Consider the following 14,170-nt stretch of genomic DNA (forward strand, 5'->3'; position numbering starts at 1 on the left):
TGGAGAAGAGAAAGACAATACTTGATGAACTGTTAAAGAACACAGAGACACAGCTGGAGTTACCAGATGTTTTGATTAACAGAATGACTGAGTGGAAAGGGAAACTAGAGAATGATAAGGAACAAATTGAAAAGTACCTCAAAGAAACAGAGAGGAAGAGAGAAGAGGTTCAGAAACAGATTCAGAGAGAAGAGATTCAGAGACAGAGAGAAGAGATTCAGAGACAGAGAGAAGAGATTCAGAGACAGAGAGAAGAGAGAAGAGGAGGAAAATAAAGATTTCTGAACTGAACAATCATTCCTCTGCTAACATCCTCCTGTTTGAGTAAAACAGTGTGGACATACGACAACACTCCGTTACTTCATGTAAATGCTTCTTTGATTGAAATGTATTTTTTGATGTTATTGTTTTTCATAATGTTGCCTGTATCTACTTACTGTAAAACTTCTATTAAAGCTCAGGCTTTTATTTCCTTTCAATCTATGAAATGAACCTGTGTTTCTTTGGGACAGCCGCCAATCAGAGACGAGCTCGTGCACAGCAGCAATGATGCTTAAGACTGTAAAACTGTAAATTTACACCAGAAAGAATGTTTAACTGTTAATCATTACATTTACATTTATATCCATTTTCAAGTGTGTATAGAAGAATCGTTTATCATGTAACCTTGAACACACACAAAAGACAAACAGAGACATTTAACTTAAAAGTTTTAGGAAGCTGTTAGCTTTCTCCTAAATTAATGAAAATGTTTGATTGGCTTGATACATTTACTTTTGTTTTGTGTTTTATTTTGTCTGCAGTGTTTTAATTTCAAACTTTATTTTAAAAAAAAATCAATTTCTCAATTTCTGTAAAATTGAGTTCTGGGGTATTGTCATATTCCAATGTGTCATATATATTTCAAGGCTGAATGAAAAATATTTAAAACCTGTTCTAAAAGAACAATAAAAGGCAATAAAAATGAAATGGGTGTAGGTTAGAGTACGCTTGGTTGATTCATTCTGGACTTTGACCCTGCAGCCTTCTCTCGCTTTAACACCTCAAGAGAAGAAACTCGGACACACACAGCAGGTACGTCCAATTTGTACAAGAAAAAACGTGTTTGTATGGATTATTTAAGACATAATGTTTAACATAATTTTTAAATTCATAGCTGGTTCTTTTTGTACAAACTGCAATCTTCCTCAGAAACCTTCTTTTAAACAGCAGTCGATTTAGTTGCTCTGATCATTTGCTTCGAATGCACAAAATGAGGTCGCTGTCAGTCTTTGTAATGGTGAACAAGTGGCTCATACTGCCCTACAAAGGCCAAAGGCAGTAACTTCAATTTTTTCAAAACTGAGTATTTGTCATTTTTGGAACATTACAGATGTGCTTTATTATGTGGACAAATATCCTGAGTCAATTGTGTTGTTTTTTTTAGAAAATAGTAAGTTGTATTTGCCTTAACTTCCAAAAGCCCTCGAGAAACCAAGGCAGAGTAACTTCACTCATCAGGGTCTTTGCCTTTGTACTGCAGCATTCAGGAATACTCAAACTGAGTTAAGGTCTTCTGCCTTTGTTTTGCTGCGGATCAAAGTGAAGTTACTGTTTTACTGCAGTGGAGTTAAGTTTGTTTTAATATCTGTCATCAAGCACTTCTGACACACACAGCAGCTTGACTAAAGTGTAGCAAAGAAATACTGTTGGTGTGTTATTTTAACAAGTGAAATAGAGTATCAAATGGAAGTTAATGCCTTTTGCCTTGACATGACCCCGTTATTATTATTGTACAGGCAATGCAAAAGGCAGAGTACCATAACTTCCAAATAAGGGTCAAAGGTCATGTTTGAGCTAAAGATTTGATGAACATTAATAACCTCATTGAAAAAGACAAAGAATTGCCACATTTCCAATATTCTGCCTGCAACTCATTTGGCTGGACAACAAAAAGACTTTAAAGTCATTTTTCTCAGTTCTACATTCTGGCGAGTTAAGGTCTTTTGCCTTTGTAGGGCAGCATAGTGTGCAAAAACAAAAAAAGAACATGTTTAGAAAATAACAAATGGAAGCTGAAGATTTCGCTCTTTTCTTAAATTGCCGATCATTTGAAAATGATTAAAGCGTGCTTTCCTGCAAAGTGTTTTGGCCATTTCTCTTTCTTCAGAGCATGACTTTCATTTCAAGTTTTCAGATATCTTTTAGACTTTTTTGGTGCAGTTTATAACAGAGTTTTTTTCTTTGAATTTTCAGCATTACAGAATGATTAACACGAAGTACGAACACCTCGGTGACTTCAGGGCGCTGGTCGTCATGCAACACTCTCTGGTCCTCTTTATTTTGACATATTCTTGTGGAGGTAAAATACAAATACATGTTGAAAGGTCTTGATGAGAGTAATTATACTTTTATATTGATGCAACTGTAAATAATACATTTTTTTTTTTTTTTTATCAATTTAGCTGAATGTTTGCTGAAAGTAACTCGTATAGCTTGCATTAGTAAGCCAAATTTTAAATACTTTTATTGTGCTAGGTATTTATGGGAGGTGTTACCAAATTTGGAAGTGATAAAAAAATCTCATCTTAACTTTCCATTTAAACTCCTTCCATGTGGGCCTATTTGTTTTCATGTGTCCCCTTTTTTACATGATAGGATCCATTTCTCATCCAAAATAATGGTGTTCATCTCTAGTTCCACTTCTCATTGACATATGACTATTTCAAGACTAAAGAGTTGAGAATGTACTTTATTTACATGATCCTGGAGTAGAAGTAAAAGTCCAATCCAGAAAAAAACATGGTCTGATTTATTTTGCCTTTAGGTCATTCTCAGGTGATTGGTTCGTCTCAGCCAATAGTGACAATAGTTGGTGATGATGTAATTTTGCCTTGTCAACTTGAGCCTGCTGTGGATGCTCGTGAAATGACAGTGGAGTGGGCAAGACCTGACCTGGACCCCAAGTATGTCTTCTTGAGGCGAGACAGCACAGAGCTTCAACAGGACAAACATCCGATGTACAAGGGGAGAACATCACTGTCTGAAGATAAACTGAGGTGTGGAGACATTTCACTGAAACTCACCGAGGTGAAACTCTCTGATTCAGGAGCATACAGATGCCTTGTTCTTGGAACCAAAAAAGAATATGTAATTAAGCTGACTGCAGGTAAGTTTGCATTTATCCATTGTGCACACATTATTATTATGCAGAAAGGTATGGTAGTTAGATTGACCTACAGGATTTAACATTTTCTGACATCATCTGGGACGAATGCTTGTATTCATTAAAATGGTTGTATTGGTTCACTCTGTCTTAAACTGGACTTTTTCCTGCCAGCCTCAAAGTCTTCAAGGAGTTAGGGTTTATCCTCCTAAATCTTGCTGCAGTTGCAGAATATTGTTTTCTTCTATTGTGTTTGCATTGCTGGAAACATCCTCTTATCATACACTCTACCCAGCTCCCTGCAGCATCCATTATGTGACATCTGAATGAGACAGCTTGAATCATTAAAACAGCTTGGGCTTTTGACAACCTCAGCCTGACGATGAAAATTTTGGAATTTATGCAAACAAAAAAAACACAAAGGGCTTACTTGGGGATTGACAAGATGTCGTACTTTAGTTGGCCACAAGCTGGGATTTTCTTTCTTGTTTCAAATGTTTAACCTGACTACTTTTTGGACGTTTTTCCTCGTGATTAGGTTCTGTATCTTTACCGACTGTGAGCATTTCCAAAGCCAGCAGTGGAGTGGATCTTCAATGTAAATCTGAAGGCTGGTATCCAGAGCCTGAGGTGTTGTGGCTGGACGGTGAGGGAAACCTCCTCTCTGCTGGATCTACAGAGATCATCAGAGGTCCCAATGATCTCTATACTGTCAGCAGCAGAGTGACTGTGGAGAGGAGACACAACAACATGTTCACCTGTAGAGTCACACAGAACAACATCACCCAGACCAGAGAGACACAGATACATGTTTCAGGTATATAAATTATTAATCTGTCATTGATGTTGTTTCTTCTTCAGTTAGAGACAGTTCATGTTAAGCTCTGTAAAGTAATTTGTTATGTGTTTTATTATTTCAGATGAGCTCTTCATGGTCCAGTCTAGTTCTATCGTCCCCATCACCATCTGTGTCATTGTGTGCTTCGTGTCGATCGTTGCAGTTGTTCTTGTTGTAAGGAAATGTGGACAAAACAAGAGTAAGTGTCATCTTTATTGAACTTCTTTCAAAAAGTTATTTTACATCAGTTCTGTTGAGAGTTAATATCTTAGACACAAAACAAGTCATCCAATGTGATCTCAGTCTTTACAACATCCAGTGCAGGTATATCACCTTACCTGTACCGTGGCCACTTACCAACAATATGTCAATATCAGATTTCTGTGAACCCTACTTTCCCACCCTGAAACCCCTCTCCCAAATGGGAAGACAACATAGTAAAACAGGTCTTAATTAAACACATGCCACAGGGGCAGCAGTAGCTCAGTCTGTAGGGTCTTGGGTTGCGAACCGAAGGGTCACCAGTTCATGTCCCGGTGCGGACCATTGAAATTGGTCTGGTAGCTGGAGAGATGTAGGTCACCTCCTGAGCACTGCCAAGATGCCCTTGAGCAAGGTATCAAACCCCCTCCCCACCACCAGCTCAGGAGCTTCCACTGTGGGCAGCTCCGTCACTCTGACATCTCTCCATTAGTGCATGTCCATAGGATCCTGTTTGTGTGCAGGTGTTTATATACTTCAGCCTATGTGTGTGTTGCATGACTACAGAGTGTAAAAACTGAAATTTCAATAAAAAAAAGTAAATCTTTAATTTTTTTCTTTTAATGTAGAAAGCAAGAAGCACCATGAGGGTGAGACTGACCTGGGAGAAAGAAAAATGTTCAGACATGACATTAAACATCAGCTTCTGTTGGAGAAAGAAGGAGACGGAGATCAACCCATGACTGGAAATGAGAAGATGAAGTTATTAGATGAAACAAAGGCTAAACAAGATGAGAAGTTAGAGAAGAAAGAGAAAGAACTGGAACATTTACAACAGGCGATTACAGCACTGATGGAGCAGAAGGAGGATCTGAAGATACAGAGAGAGAAACTCATCTCACTACAGCAGGGAGACATGGTACTGATAGAGAAGATCCTGAAGAAGTTCGAGGTCGCTTGGTTTGACAATCTTGGTTTTAACAAAGAAAAAAAAAAGAATCTTGAAAAGACCAGAGAGCATCTGAAGATTGTACATGATGACCTGTTAAAGTACACAGATAAACAACTGGAGTCAACATATGCTTTGATTAACACAATGACTGAGAGGAAAGGGAAACTAGCAAACAAATCATAAAGTATCTCAAAGAAACAGAGAAGAGGTTCAGAGACAAAGAGAAGAGGAGGAAAAGATGACAAAGGAACATGAAACACAGTCGCCAGAGGGAGGGGACGTAAAAAATAATCCATCTTCCAGCATCAACATTCAATAGTTTCACAGAATATTTTCTTCATCTGCAGCGTTATTAGCTGAAGAAATCAAACATGAATCATTCTTAACCTGATGTGACCACAGTTCATTTTGGTCATTACTAAAGGTTGTGATTCATCTTTATGATTTATCTTGTGTGATATCAGTGTTTTTTTTTATGTCCTATATGGATTCATGGTTTGACTTTTAATACATGTTTTTAAAAAAATGTTTTACTGATTAATTCAAATGTCCTTGTCTTTTTGTTTCATTCAGAGTTAAATAAATCACATTTTCTGGAGTTTTCAAGCTGACTTGGTTTTATAAGAGGGTTCATTTATATTTGTAAAAACTGATTTTCTTACATTTGAAGAAAATGTTTGCATGTAATTAAAAATAAATAAATACATTTCAGTCATGACTTCTCTCTGAGATATCTTCTCTTTTCATATTAGGATTTTAAATGTAGACACAAGAACTATTGCTGGAATACACAAATGATAAAATAATTCAGTAAATGCATGCAATTATCTGGTGTAATACACCAAGAGGAAAACATAAGGTGTTTTCAGACCAAACAGTTCTGTGGACTTTTTGAAGAGGAGTTTCCTGACAACATAAAACCATGAGGACTTTTTTTCTGTCTGAATTGGCACCGTCATGGTTCCTACTCTGAAGCAGGGGCTAAAAAGGTTCCTCTAAACGGGGTTCTAGGAACTAAAATAGGTCCTAGTTCCTGCAATGTGGAATCAATAAAAAAGGAGGAGGGTTCCAACAGTTTTTAGAACAATTTAAAATTCCTGCCGTCTGAAAACACCTATAGGGAGCTAATAAAGATTACTCTTTGTAATCCACATACTGTCAGACTAGTGAGGATCAGGATTGAAGTTGAAGGACTTGCCATGTCTAGTTTAATCATTACAGGTATTGTAGGTATCCACTGAATGAAGCCGTAGCTTGACGCTCCCAGAACTCCTCTCTTGAGTAATTTTCATCCAAAAAATCCACAGGACCAAATGATCAAAGTTTAAATGTTTACTTAAACTTAAATAAACAAAAAACAGATACAGGTTAGTCCAAAACTATACAAAAAGAGAGCTGAGGAGAGAGAGGTCAAAAGACTGTGTGGCTCCACTCTCTACTAGTCCGAACTGAGCCCAATTAAATCCACAAGCCCCTCCCCCTCCCAGATCCAATGAACAAAAAGTATTACATGCATCCATAAATTTAACATGATGAGCAATAAGGCTCCTACATTACCGGCCCCTAATTGTTATCAATGCCCTTGAAACAATTACTCGAAAACATTAACTTAAATCAAAAGAGCCCACATGTTATGTTAAACTAAAGAAAACTTCTTGTTGTTCTTCGTCCCATCGAATACTTGGCTTAGGATCTAGTCCATTATCATCAACGCCTCATCCTAATTGAGGGCTTGGTTTCCAGCACAGATCAAGTGTCCTCAGTTTCTTGAAGAAGACAAAGCTTGGTTATTGGACGCCATAGCTCATTAGTCTTGGTCTTCACTTTCACCTGGCGAACAAGGCCTTTCTTGTCGGGCAGGGTTGTCACGATTCTTCCAAGTGGCCATGAATTTCTCGGTGAAGTGTCATCCACAATCAGCACCACATCACCGACACAGAAGTTTCTTCCAGGCGTGAACCATCGCTGACGTTCTTGGAGCTGTGTCAGGTATTCCTTGCACCAGCGTTTCCAGAAGACATCCGCAAGATATTGGACCTGACCCCATCTGCGGTTAGCATACTGGTCGTCTTTGTTGAAAACACCTGGAGGTAACTCTGGTTTAACCTTCAGTAACAACAGGTGGTTGGGTGTTAAGGCCTCTAAATCATTGAGGTCTGAAGATGCCTTTGTGATGGGCCTGCTGTTTATGACTGCCTCTGCTTCACACAGCAAGGTATGGAGACCTTCTTCATCAAGAACCTGTTCCTTCACTGTGATGTTAAGAACTTTTCTTACTGAGCGTATCAGCCGCTCCCAGCTTCCTCCATGGTGAGAACCAGAAGGAGGATTAAAGTGCCATTGGACACCCTTCTGTTGCAAGGTATCAGCGATCTTACTGGTGTTCCATTCTTTGATTGACTTCCTCAACTCACTGTCAGCCGACCGAAAGTTTGTTCCATTATCCGAGTACATCTCCTTGACTTGTCCTCTTCTTGCAAGGAATCTCCTGATCGCGTTGAGGCACGCATCTGTGTCAAGTGAAGATGCGACTTCCAGATGTACTGCTCGTATGGCGAGACACGTAAAGATAACACCATATCTCTTTATTTGCCCTCTTCCTCTTTTCACCAGGAATGGGCCAAAGTAGTCAACACCTACACTTGTGAATGGAGGATCGTCAGGCAGGACCCTGCATTCTGGTAGATCTGCCATGAGCTGCTTGCCAGTAGTTCCATGTAACCTTTTACAGGGGACACACTTCAACAAGAACTTCCTGATGGCTCCATTCGCTCCAGGTATCCAGAATCTTTGACGCAATTGAGCCAACATGTGATTCCTTCCAGCATGAGCTGTTAAATCGTGAATGTGTCTTATCACAAGCTTTGTGATGTGTGAATCCTTTGGCAAGATGACTGGCTGCTTGCAATCATCAGGCATTGCCGCACGGCTCAACCTGCCTCCAACTCTAATGACTCCCTCTTGGAGTACTGGGTTCAACTTGTAGAGTGAACTGTTTTTCTTTACCCTTTGATGTTCTTTTAGCATTGTCAAATCTTCTTTGAAACTTTTCTTCTGACAGTACTTCACGACTTCAGCTTCTGCTTCATTTAAATCTTCACAGACTAGCTGTGTTCCTTTGAAAGCCTTTTTGAACTGATTCACTCTGCTTTCACCATGTAATGTGTTTGTTTCTTTTCTCTTTGCTTTCAGTTCCTTAAGCAAATCTTTCAACTTAAGAAACCAGGCCACTGCACGCTTTAGATTTGTCCAAGATGAGTAGTAAGTCATCAATTGGTCCATCACATCTTTGGGCTCTTGCACTTGAATGACATGTGCTTGAGCCACTCTTTTGACCTCTGGGTCATCAACATCAAGCATTCCAGGGTCTGGATTCTTAGGCCACTGGTCTTGTATGCTGAGCAAGAAACTTGGGCCTGAAAGCCAGCTTTCATTCTTCAAGAATGCTTCCACAGTCTGTCCTCTTGACACGTGATCAGCAGGATTCAAGTTGGTATTAACATATCTCCACTGAGAGGTCTGAGAGTGATCCAAGATTGCTGAGATTCTGTTAGAAACGAAAGTCTTGAATCTTGTGCTTTCACTGTTCAAGTACTTTAGCACAGCCGTGCTGTCAGTCCAATAGATTGAGTCTTGAAGTTCAAGTTCGATTTCTTTCTTCAGAAGCTTGTCCATCTTGATTGAGACTGTGGCCGCAGTAAGTTCCATTCTTGGTATAGTTGGAGACTTCAAAGGTGCGACCCTTGCCTTAGCCATCACCAAGGTGCATTGGGCTTCTCCAGATGCATTACGCAGCAGTAGGTAACTTGTTGTACCATAGGCATCTTCGCTTGCATCAGCAAAGTGATGTAGCTGTGAAAAGACTGGTGTACCAAACTGCTTTGTCTTGATACATCTGTCAACTCCAAACTTCTCCAGCTGTTGCAAACTTGAGATCCACTTTTTCCAGATCTTCACAACATGCTCTGGCAGGTCTTCGTCCCAGCTGTATTTCTGCCTGCAGAGATCTTGTAGGATTCTTTTGGCGGGCAGTGTCACAGGAGCTAGAAAACCCAGTGGGTCAAAGATGGAACTGACAAGAGAGAGCAGGCCTCTCCTTGTGTGTGGTCGATCTTTGAGGTTGAGCTTGAATTTGAACTGATCCGATTCAGCACACCAATGGATTCCCAACGCTCTCTCTATTGGCAAACTGCAGTCATCCAAGTCCAGGTCTTTAAATCCTTGTGCTCTTTCCTCTTCAGGAATCGAGTTAAGCAACTTCCGGCTGTTGCTTGACCATTTTGTTAGACGGAATCCACCTTTAGCCAACATGCTTCTCACATCAGTGCAAAGCTTGATTGCTGTGTCTTCATCAGTAGTTGACTTAAGACAGTCATCGACGTAAAAGTTTTTCTTAACCGTCTTGGCAGCTTCCTGTCCAAATTCCTCTTCAAAATCTTTTGCACATTGCTGTAGCGCAAAAGTTGCAACACTTGGCGAAGATGTTGCACCAAAGATGTGGACCAACATCTTGTGTTCAACAAGTTCCTGGTTGTAGTTCCCTTCAGGCCACCATAGAAACCTGAATAGATCTGTGTCTTTGTCGCTGACCCTTATCTGGTGGAACATGGCCTCCACATCAGCCATAACCGCCACAGCTTCTTGTCGGAACCTCAGGAGGACTCCCACCAGAGAACTTGTGAGGTCCGGACCCTGCAGGAGCTGTTGGTTCAGCGATGTTCCTTGAAAACTCGCTCCACAATCAAAGACAACACGCAGCTTTTGCTTGACTGGGTGTCTGACTCCATGGTGAGGCAAATACCATGTACGCCCATCTGTTGGCCTGCTACCATCACTGTCAAGCTTCACTGCATAGCCTTTCTTGATGATGTCATCGATGAAAGCAACATACTCTGCGTAAAACTTGACATCTCTGGAGAATCTTTTCCGTAAGTTCAACACACGTTGTTCAGCGACTGTTCGGTTGTTTGGCATGTACAATGATTTGTTCCTCATCGGAAGGCAAATAGTGTAATGATCATCCACAAGTTGTAATGATTGCGACACCATGTTGATAAACTGGTGATCATCCTTGGACATTTCCATGTCTTCAGTTTGTCCAGCATCAGGAAAGTCCTGCTCGAACTGCAGTTGCCAGAGCTCCTCTAGCCTGGCTACAGAGATTCGATTTGCAGTAACTTCTGTCCGTTTGTCTGAATCCAACATTTCACTTCCACCTCTCAGAGGGCCATTCACAATCCAGCCTAATATTGTTCTCACGGCATATGGTCCATCATCCACACTGTTGACCACTTCCAGTGGCTCCATCGCCTTGGGAACATTTGCTCCAATGAGCAATCCAACCTCTGATTCTATAGTGGGAAGTTTCACCTCTTTTAGGTGAGGCCAGCTGATAATATCCTCTTGGTGGGGAATATTATCTTTGGTTACTGGGATGTTGTCTTGTGAATACACCTCTGGAAGTTCAATAAACTGCTTACCTTCAAGGCTGCTAATTTCCAGTCCAGTCACAATGCGGGTGTTCACCACAGATTCATTTCCCATTGTTCGTAATGAGATGCTTGTATTGCGTCCATGCATGTTAAGCTGACTTATCAGTGACTCTGTAGCAAAAGTAGCAGAGCTACCAGGGTCCAGAAATGCGTACGTATTCACTGTCCTGGTTCCCTTTTGTGCCTTGACACAGACTGGAATGATTGATAGAACACAATCATCCTTACCGGCCCCAGTGACACTAAAGGTTTCAGTGGTTTGTACAAGAGCACTCGAGATAGATTGTTGCTCACAACTTTGTTTCGTTGTTTCTTCTTGTGAATCTTTGTGCAGCAGTGTTGGATGCAGTCGAGAGCATTCGTCGCATTGAATCCTTTCTTTACAACTGCTACTCATGTGACCATGCTTCAAACATGCGAAACACAGACCTTTGCTTTTCAAGAAGTCAATCTTGTCTTTATGTGGCTTACTCGAGTTTTCTGCATACTGTGAGGTTGTGTTGCTCTCCTTTGCAATAAACACAAGGCTTGCTGTTTGCGTCCACTGTTACAGGTTTTGATTTTGACGTTACCTGCTTGTTGTTATCCGTATTGACTCTGTTTTCAGTTCTGGGGGGAACAATGGCTGTTGTGAATACCTTCTTGGGTTTGAATGTTTCCGAACATTGTGGTTTCGGTTTCTGTCGTACTTGATCCTTTATGCTTGTAGTGGTTTCTATGTTTCCATACAGCGGATGTAACATATACTTAACTTGCTTGGTGACGAAGTCAACTAAGTCTTGAAACCTTGCTCTTTTCTTTGTCTTTTCTTGTATATCACAAGCAGATTTTCTCCAAGTTTCTTTGAGCTTGTAAGGAAGCTTATTAACAAGTGTTTTTATGTTAGCTGTGTTATCCAAGTCTTCCATGTAACTAATATCTCTCATAGTGTTAGAGCAGCCTGTAAGAAACAATGCGAATGCCTGCAGTGCAACCCCATCTTCTGACTTGATTGTCTGCCAATCCAAGGCCTTCTTTATGTAGGCTTCTGCTATCTTGAAGTCATCACCAAAAAACTCCTTTAGCATTTGTTTGGCTTTAGCATAACCAGCGGAAGGTTCCATGTGAATACAGCTCTTAACCAACTCCTGTGGTTGTCCAATTGTGTACTGCAGCAGAAATTGCAGACGGTCACGATGATCATCAGTGCGGCCTTCAACACCATGTTCAATAGATCTGATAAAGGATTTATACTCAAGTGGGTCACCCTTGAATGTTGGAATGTTGAGATCAGGAAGTAATGATGCTTTGTGATTCTTCACAAGATATTCTGTTACATTAGCTTGCTCAGAGATGGCTTTGCATAAGCTATCAAGCACTGGTCCATTATTGACTTCCTGAGCAATTGAGGCTCTTAGTCGTGTTGCTGGATTTTCGTAGTGTTCGTACTTGGGACTAGAGTAGTCAAGTAATGGTGGTGGTTGAAAAGCATTCGCCACTTCCGTTTTAGCAAACTGTGCATCAGTATCAAAAACACTAATGTCTGCTCGTGTGTATTCATATTTTTGCAAAACTTCCATTTTTGCATCTGACTCAGCAAGAGCAGTCTCCATAGCATGCATTTCTTTTCTGGCCTTTATTGCAGATTCAATTCTTTTTTGTTCAGCTTCAAACTCTGCTTCTTCTTTTTCTATGGCCAATTTATCCCTTAAAGCTTTAGCTTTTGCCTGTAACGCTGCACGCTCCATTTCTGCCTTTAACCTGACTGACGAAGCTGATGACGACACACTTCCAGATTGTGATTCAGGTCTACTTCGACGTTTCGTGGTCGTTTTCGAAGATGTAGACTTACTATCTTCTGCCTGTTCAATACGCTTCATGACCTCTTTCATCCATTCTTCACATTTCCAGAAGAAATCATTCATTGACTTAATTTTAGGATCAAACCAATTCTTCTGATTCTCCAAAAATTCTGCTTCCGTCATAAATCGTTGCAAACTAGAATTTAGGTCACAAAATTCTTGCTGCAAACCATTAAAGTCAACACGTAGTTTATTTTTCACGATGTCCACGTTAGCATCATCTTCCATTAATTGCTCAATTTGCTTTTCCATGCTTGTTAGCAGGGATAGCTTGTGCCTGCGTGCATTCACCTGTTTAGCCTTATGCTCTTCTACAGCCTTTTCCGTCATTTTTACTTTTCGTTTTTCACTGTCCTGATCCTCCATGACGAGTGAAAGTTCCACACTTATTTAGCAGAAATGGTGGCTGAAGAATGAGCTTTCTACGTACGTGAGTTCCACTTCAGTCAGTCTTGTGATGTTTTGTCCTCGTAACACCAGGAAAACAAACATGCACACACACACACCCATGCGGTCCTTGTGTGCTAGCTTTAATCCAAAGACTATGGCAGAACCATAAAAGATACAACTTACAGCGTGTTTTCCTTCCAAAACATCCGTGAAATCCGTGAAAAGTTAGCTTTTCATTCATCCGTTTCCATGCAGAGCAAGTCTTTTGACTAATAATGTAGGTATCCACTGAATGAAGCCGTAGCTTGACGCTCCCAGAACTCCTCTCTTGAGTAATTTTCATCCAAAAAATCCACAGGACCAAATGATCAAAGTTTAAATGTTTACTTAAACTTAAATAAACAAAAAACAGATACAGGTTAGTCCAAAACTATACAAAAAGAGAGCTGAGGAGAGAGAGGTCAAACGACTGTGTGGCTCCACTCTCTACTAGTCCGAACTGAGCCCAATAAAGTCCACAAGCCCCTCCCCCTCCCAGATCCAATGAACAAAAAGTATTACATGCATCCATAAATTTAACATGATGAGCAATAAGGCTCCTACAGGTATATACATCCATATATGATGGATGTATAGATTGTTTTTTTACTAAGAAAATGATGCATGTATTTTTGTGAAAATCTTTTTCTCTGAAATGTTAAAATGATTAGATGAGGAAAATATGATAGGACTGATTTTTATTGTTGGGTTGCAAAAAGAAATATGAACAGAGTATCTGCAGAAATCACAGTGTTGTTTCAATGTGTTATACATTACATTTCTGTGCTGGAACTCCAAATACTGCACAGAAGGTAGTTTATTTTCAGTTTTTTTATAGTTCAATAAAATCATTTATTATTTTAAATTCACTGAGTCCCCAAAGTAAAATGACTTTGGTAGCTGGAAAGGGAAATGTAGCATGTCCTGGACATGCAAAAAGGGGTGAATAACTTTACTATAGCTAACGGAAGCTCACCACACATTAGTTAACTAGACTACTCTTTCCTAGAACTAAATGAGAGCTCACTCCCTACCAACCTGCTAGTCTACTCTTTCCTAGTGGAAGGAGCTATGTAAAATTACTCCTCTAACACAAGTTGATGAACAACAGATGAACAAGTTATAATCACAGGCCCAGGATTACCTGCCTAACATTCATTTCTAGAATAATTAGATTCAAGGATAACCCCTGGTATAGGACTCTAGATTACCCCCCAGAGAGGGAATAACTGTGAACTCCCCCCGCTAGGATGTTAGGTGTGTATGAAGTGT

At 40.2% G+C, this 14,170-nt stretch overlaps 3 protein-coding genes across 4 annotated transcripts in view; all 3 read left to right on the plus strand.

Moving 5' to 3' along the window:
* LOC136177382 (CD276 antigen homolog) overlaps window positions 1-14,170 on the plus strand; it is a 55,861-nt gene that overhangs the window by 15,385 nt on the left and 26,306 nt on the right. Inside the window, exon 6 of one of the 2 annotated variants that reach the window (XM_065950499.1) lies at window positions 180-468. The exons of the other annotated variant lie outside the window; for it this stretch is intronic. Within the exon in view, the coding sequence (XP_065806571.1) occupies window positions 180-275 (96 nt within the window). The 3' untranslated portion in view covers window positions 276-468. Of the gene's footprint in view, window positions 1-179; window positions 469-14,170 lie in introns of those variants that run through there. 2 annotated transcript variants of the gene reach the window in all.
* The window catches only part of LOC136177384 (butyrophilin subfamily 1 member A1-like), a 30,561-nt gene that overhangs the window by 1,118 nt on the left and 15,273 nt on the right, over window positions 1-14,170 (plus strand). Inside the window, exons 2-4 of the mRNA XM_065950506.1 lie at window positions 1,024-1,074; window positions 2,236-2,341; window positions 2,807-3,148. Coding sequence (XP_065806578.1) covers window positions 2,245-2,341; window positions 2,807-3,148 — 439 coding nt within the window. The 5' untranslated portion in view covers window positions 1,024-1,074; window positions 2,236-2,244. The remainder of the gene's footprint in view (window positions 1-1,023; window positions 1,075-2,235; window positions 2,342-2,806; window positions 3,149-14,170) is intronic.
* Window positions 3,209-5,319, plus strand: LOC136177485 (structural maintenance of chromosomes protein 3-like). Its single transcript, XM_065950858.1, has 3 exons — window positions 3,209-3,962; window positions 4,066-4,182; window positions 4,814-5,319. The coding sequence occupies exons 1-3, from the start codon at window positions 3,896-3,898 to the stop codon at window positions 5,317-5,319; spliced, it is 690 nt and encodes a 229-aa protein (XP_065806930.1). The 5' UTR covers window positions 3,209-3,895.

The sequence above is a fragment of the Labrus bergylta genome, chromosome 22 (assembly GCF_963930695.1).
Source record: "Labrus bergylta chromosome 22, fLabBer1.1, whole genome shotgun sequence".
Lineage (NCBI taxonomy): Eukaryota > Metazoa > Chordata > Actinopteri > Labriformes > Labridae > Labrus > Labrus bergylta.

Coding starts and splice junctions, on each gene's coding strand:
- LOC136177485 (XM_065950858.1), top strand. CDS start 3,896: ATGTTCACCTGTAGAGTCACACAGAACAACATCACCCAGACCAGAGAG. Junction 3,963..4,065: donor GACACAGATACATGTTTCAG/GTATATAAATTA, acceptor TTATTATTTCAG/ATGAGCTCTTCATGGTCCAG. Junction 4,183..4,813: donor GAAATGTGGACAAAACAAGA/GTAAGTGTCATC, acceptor CTTTTAATGTAG/AAAGCAAGAAGCACCATGAG.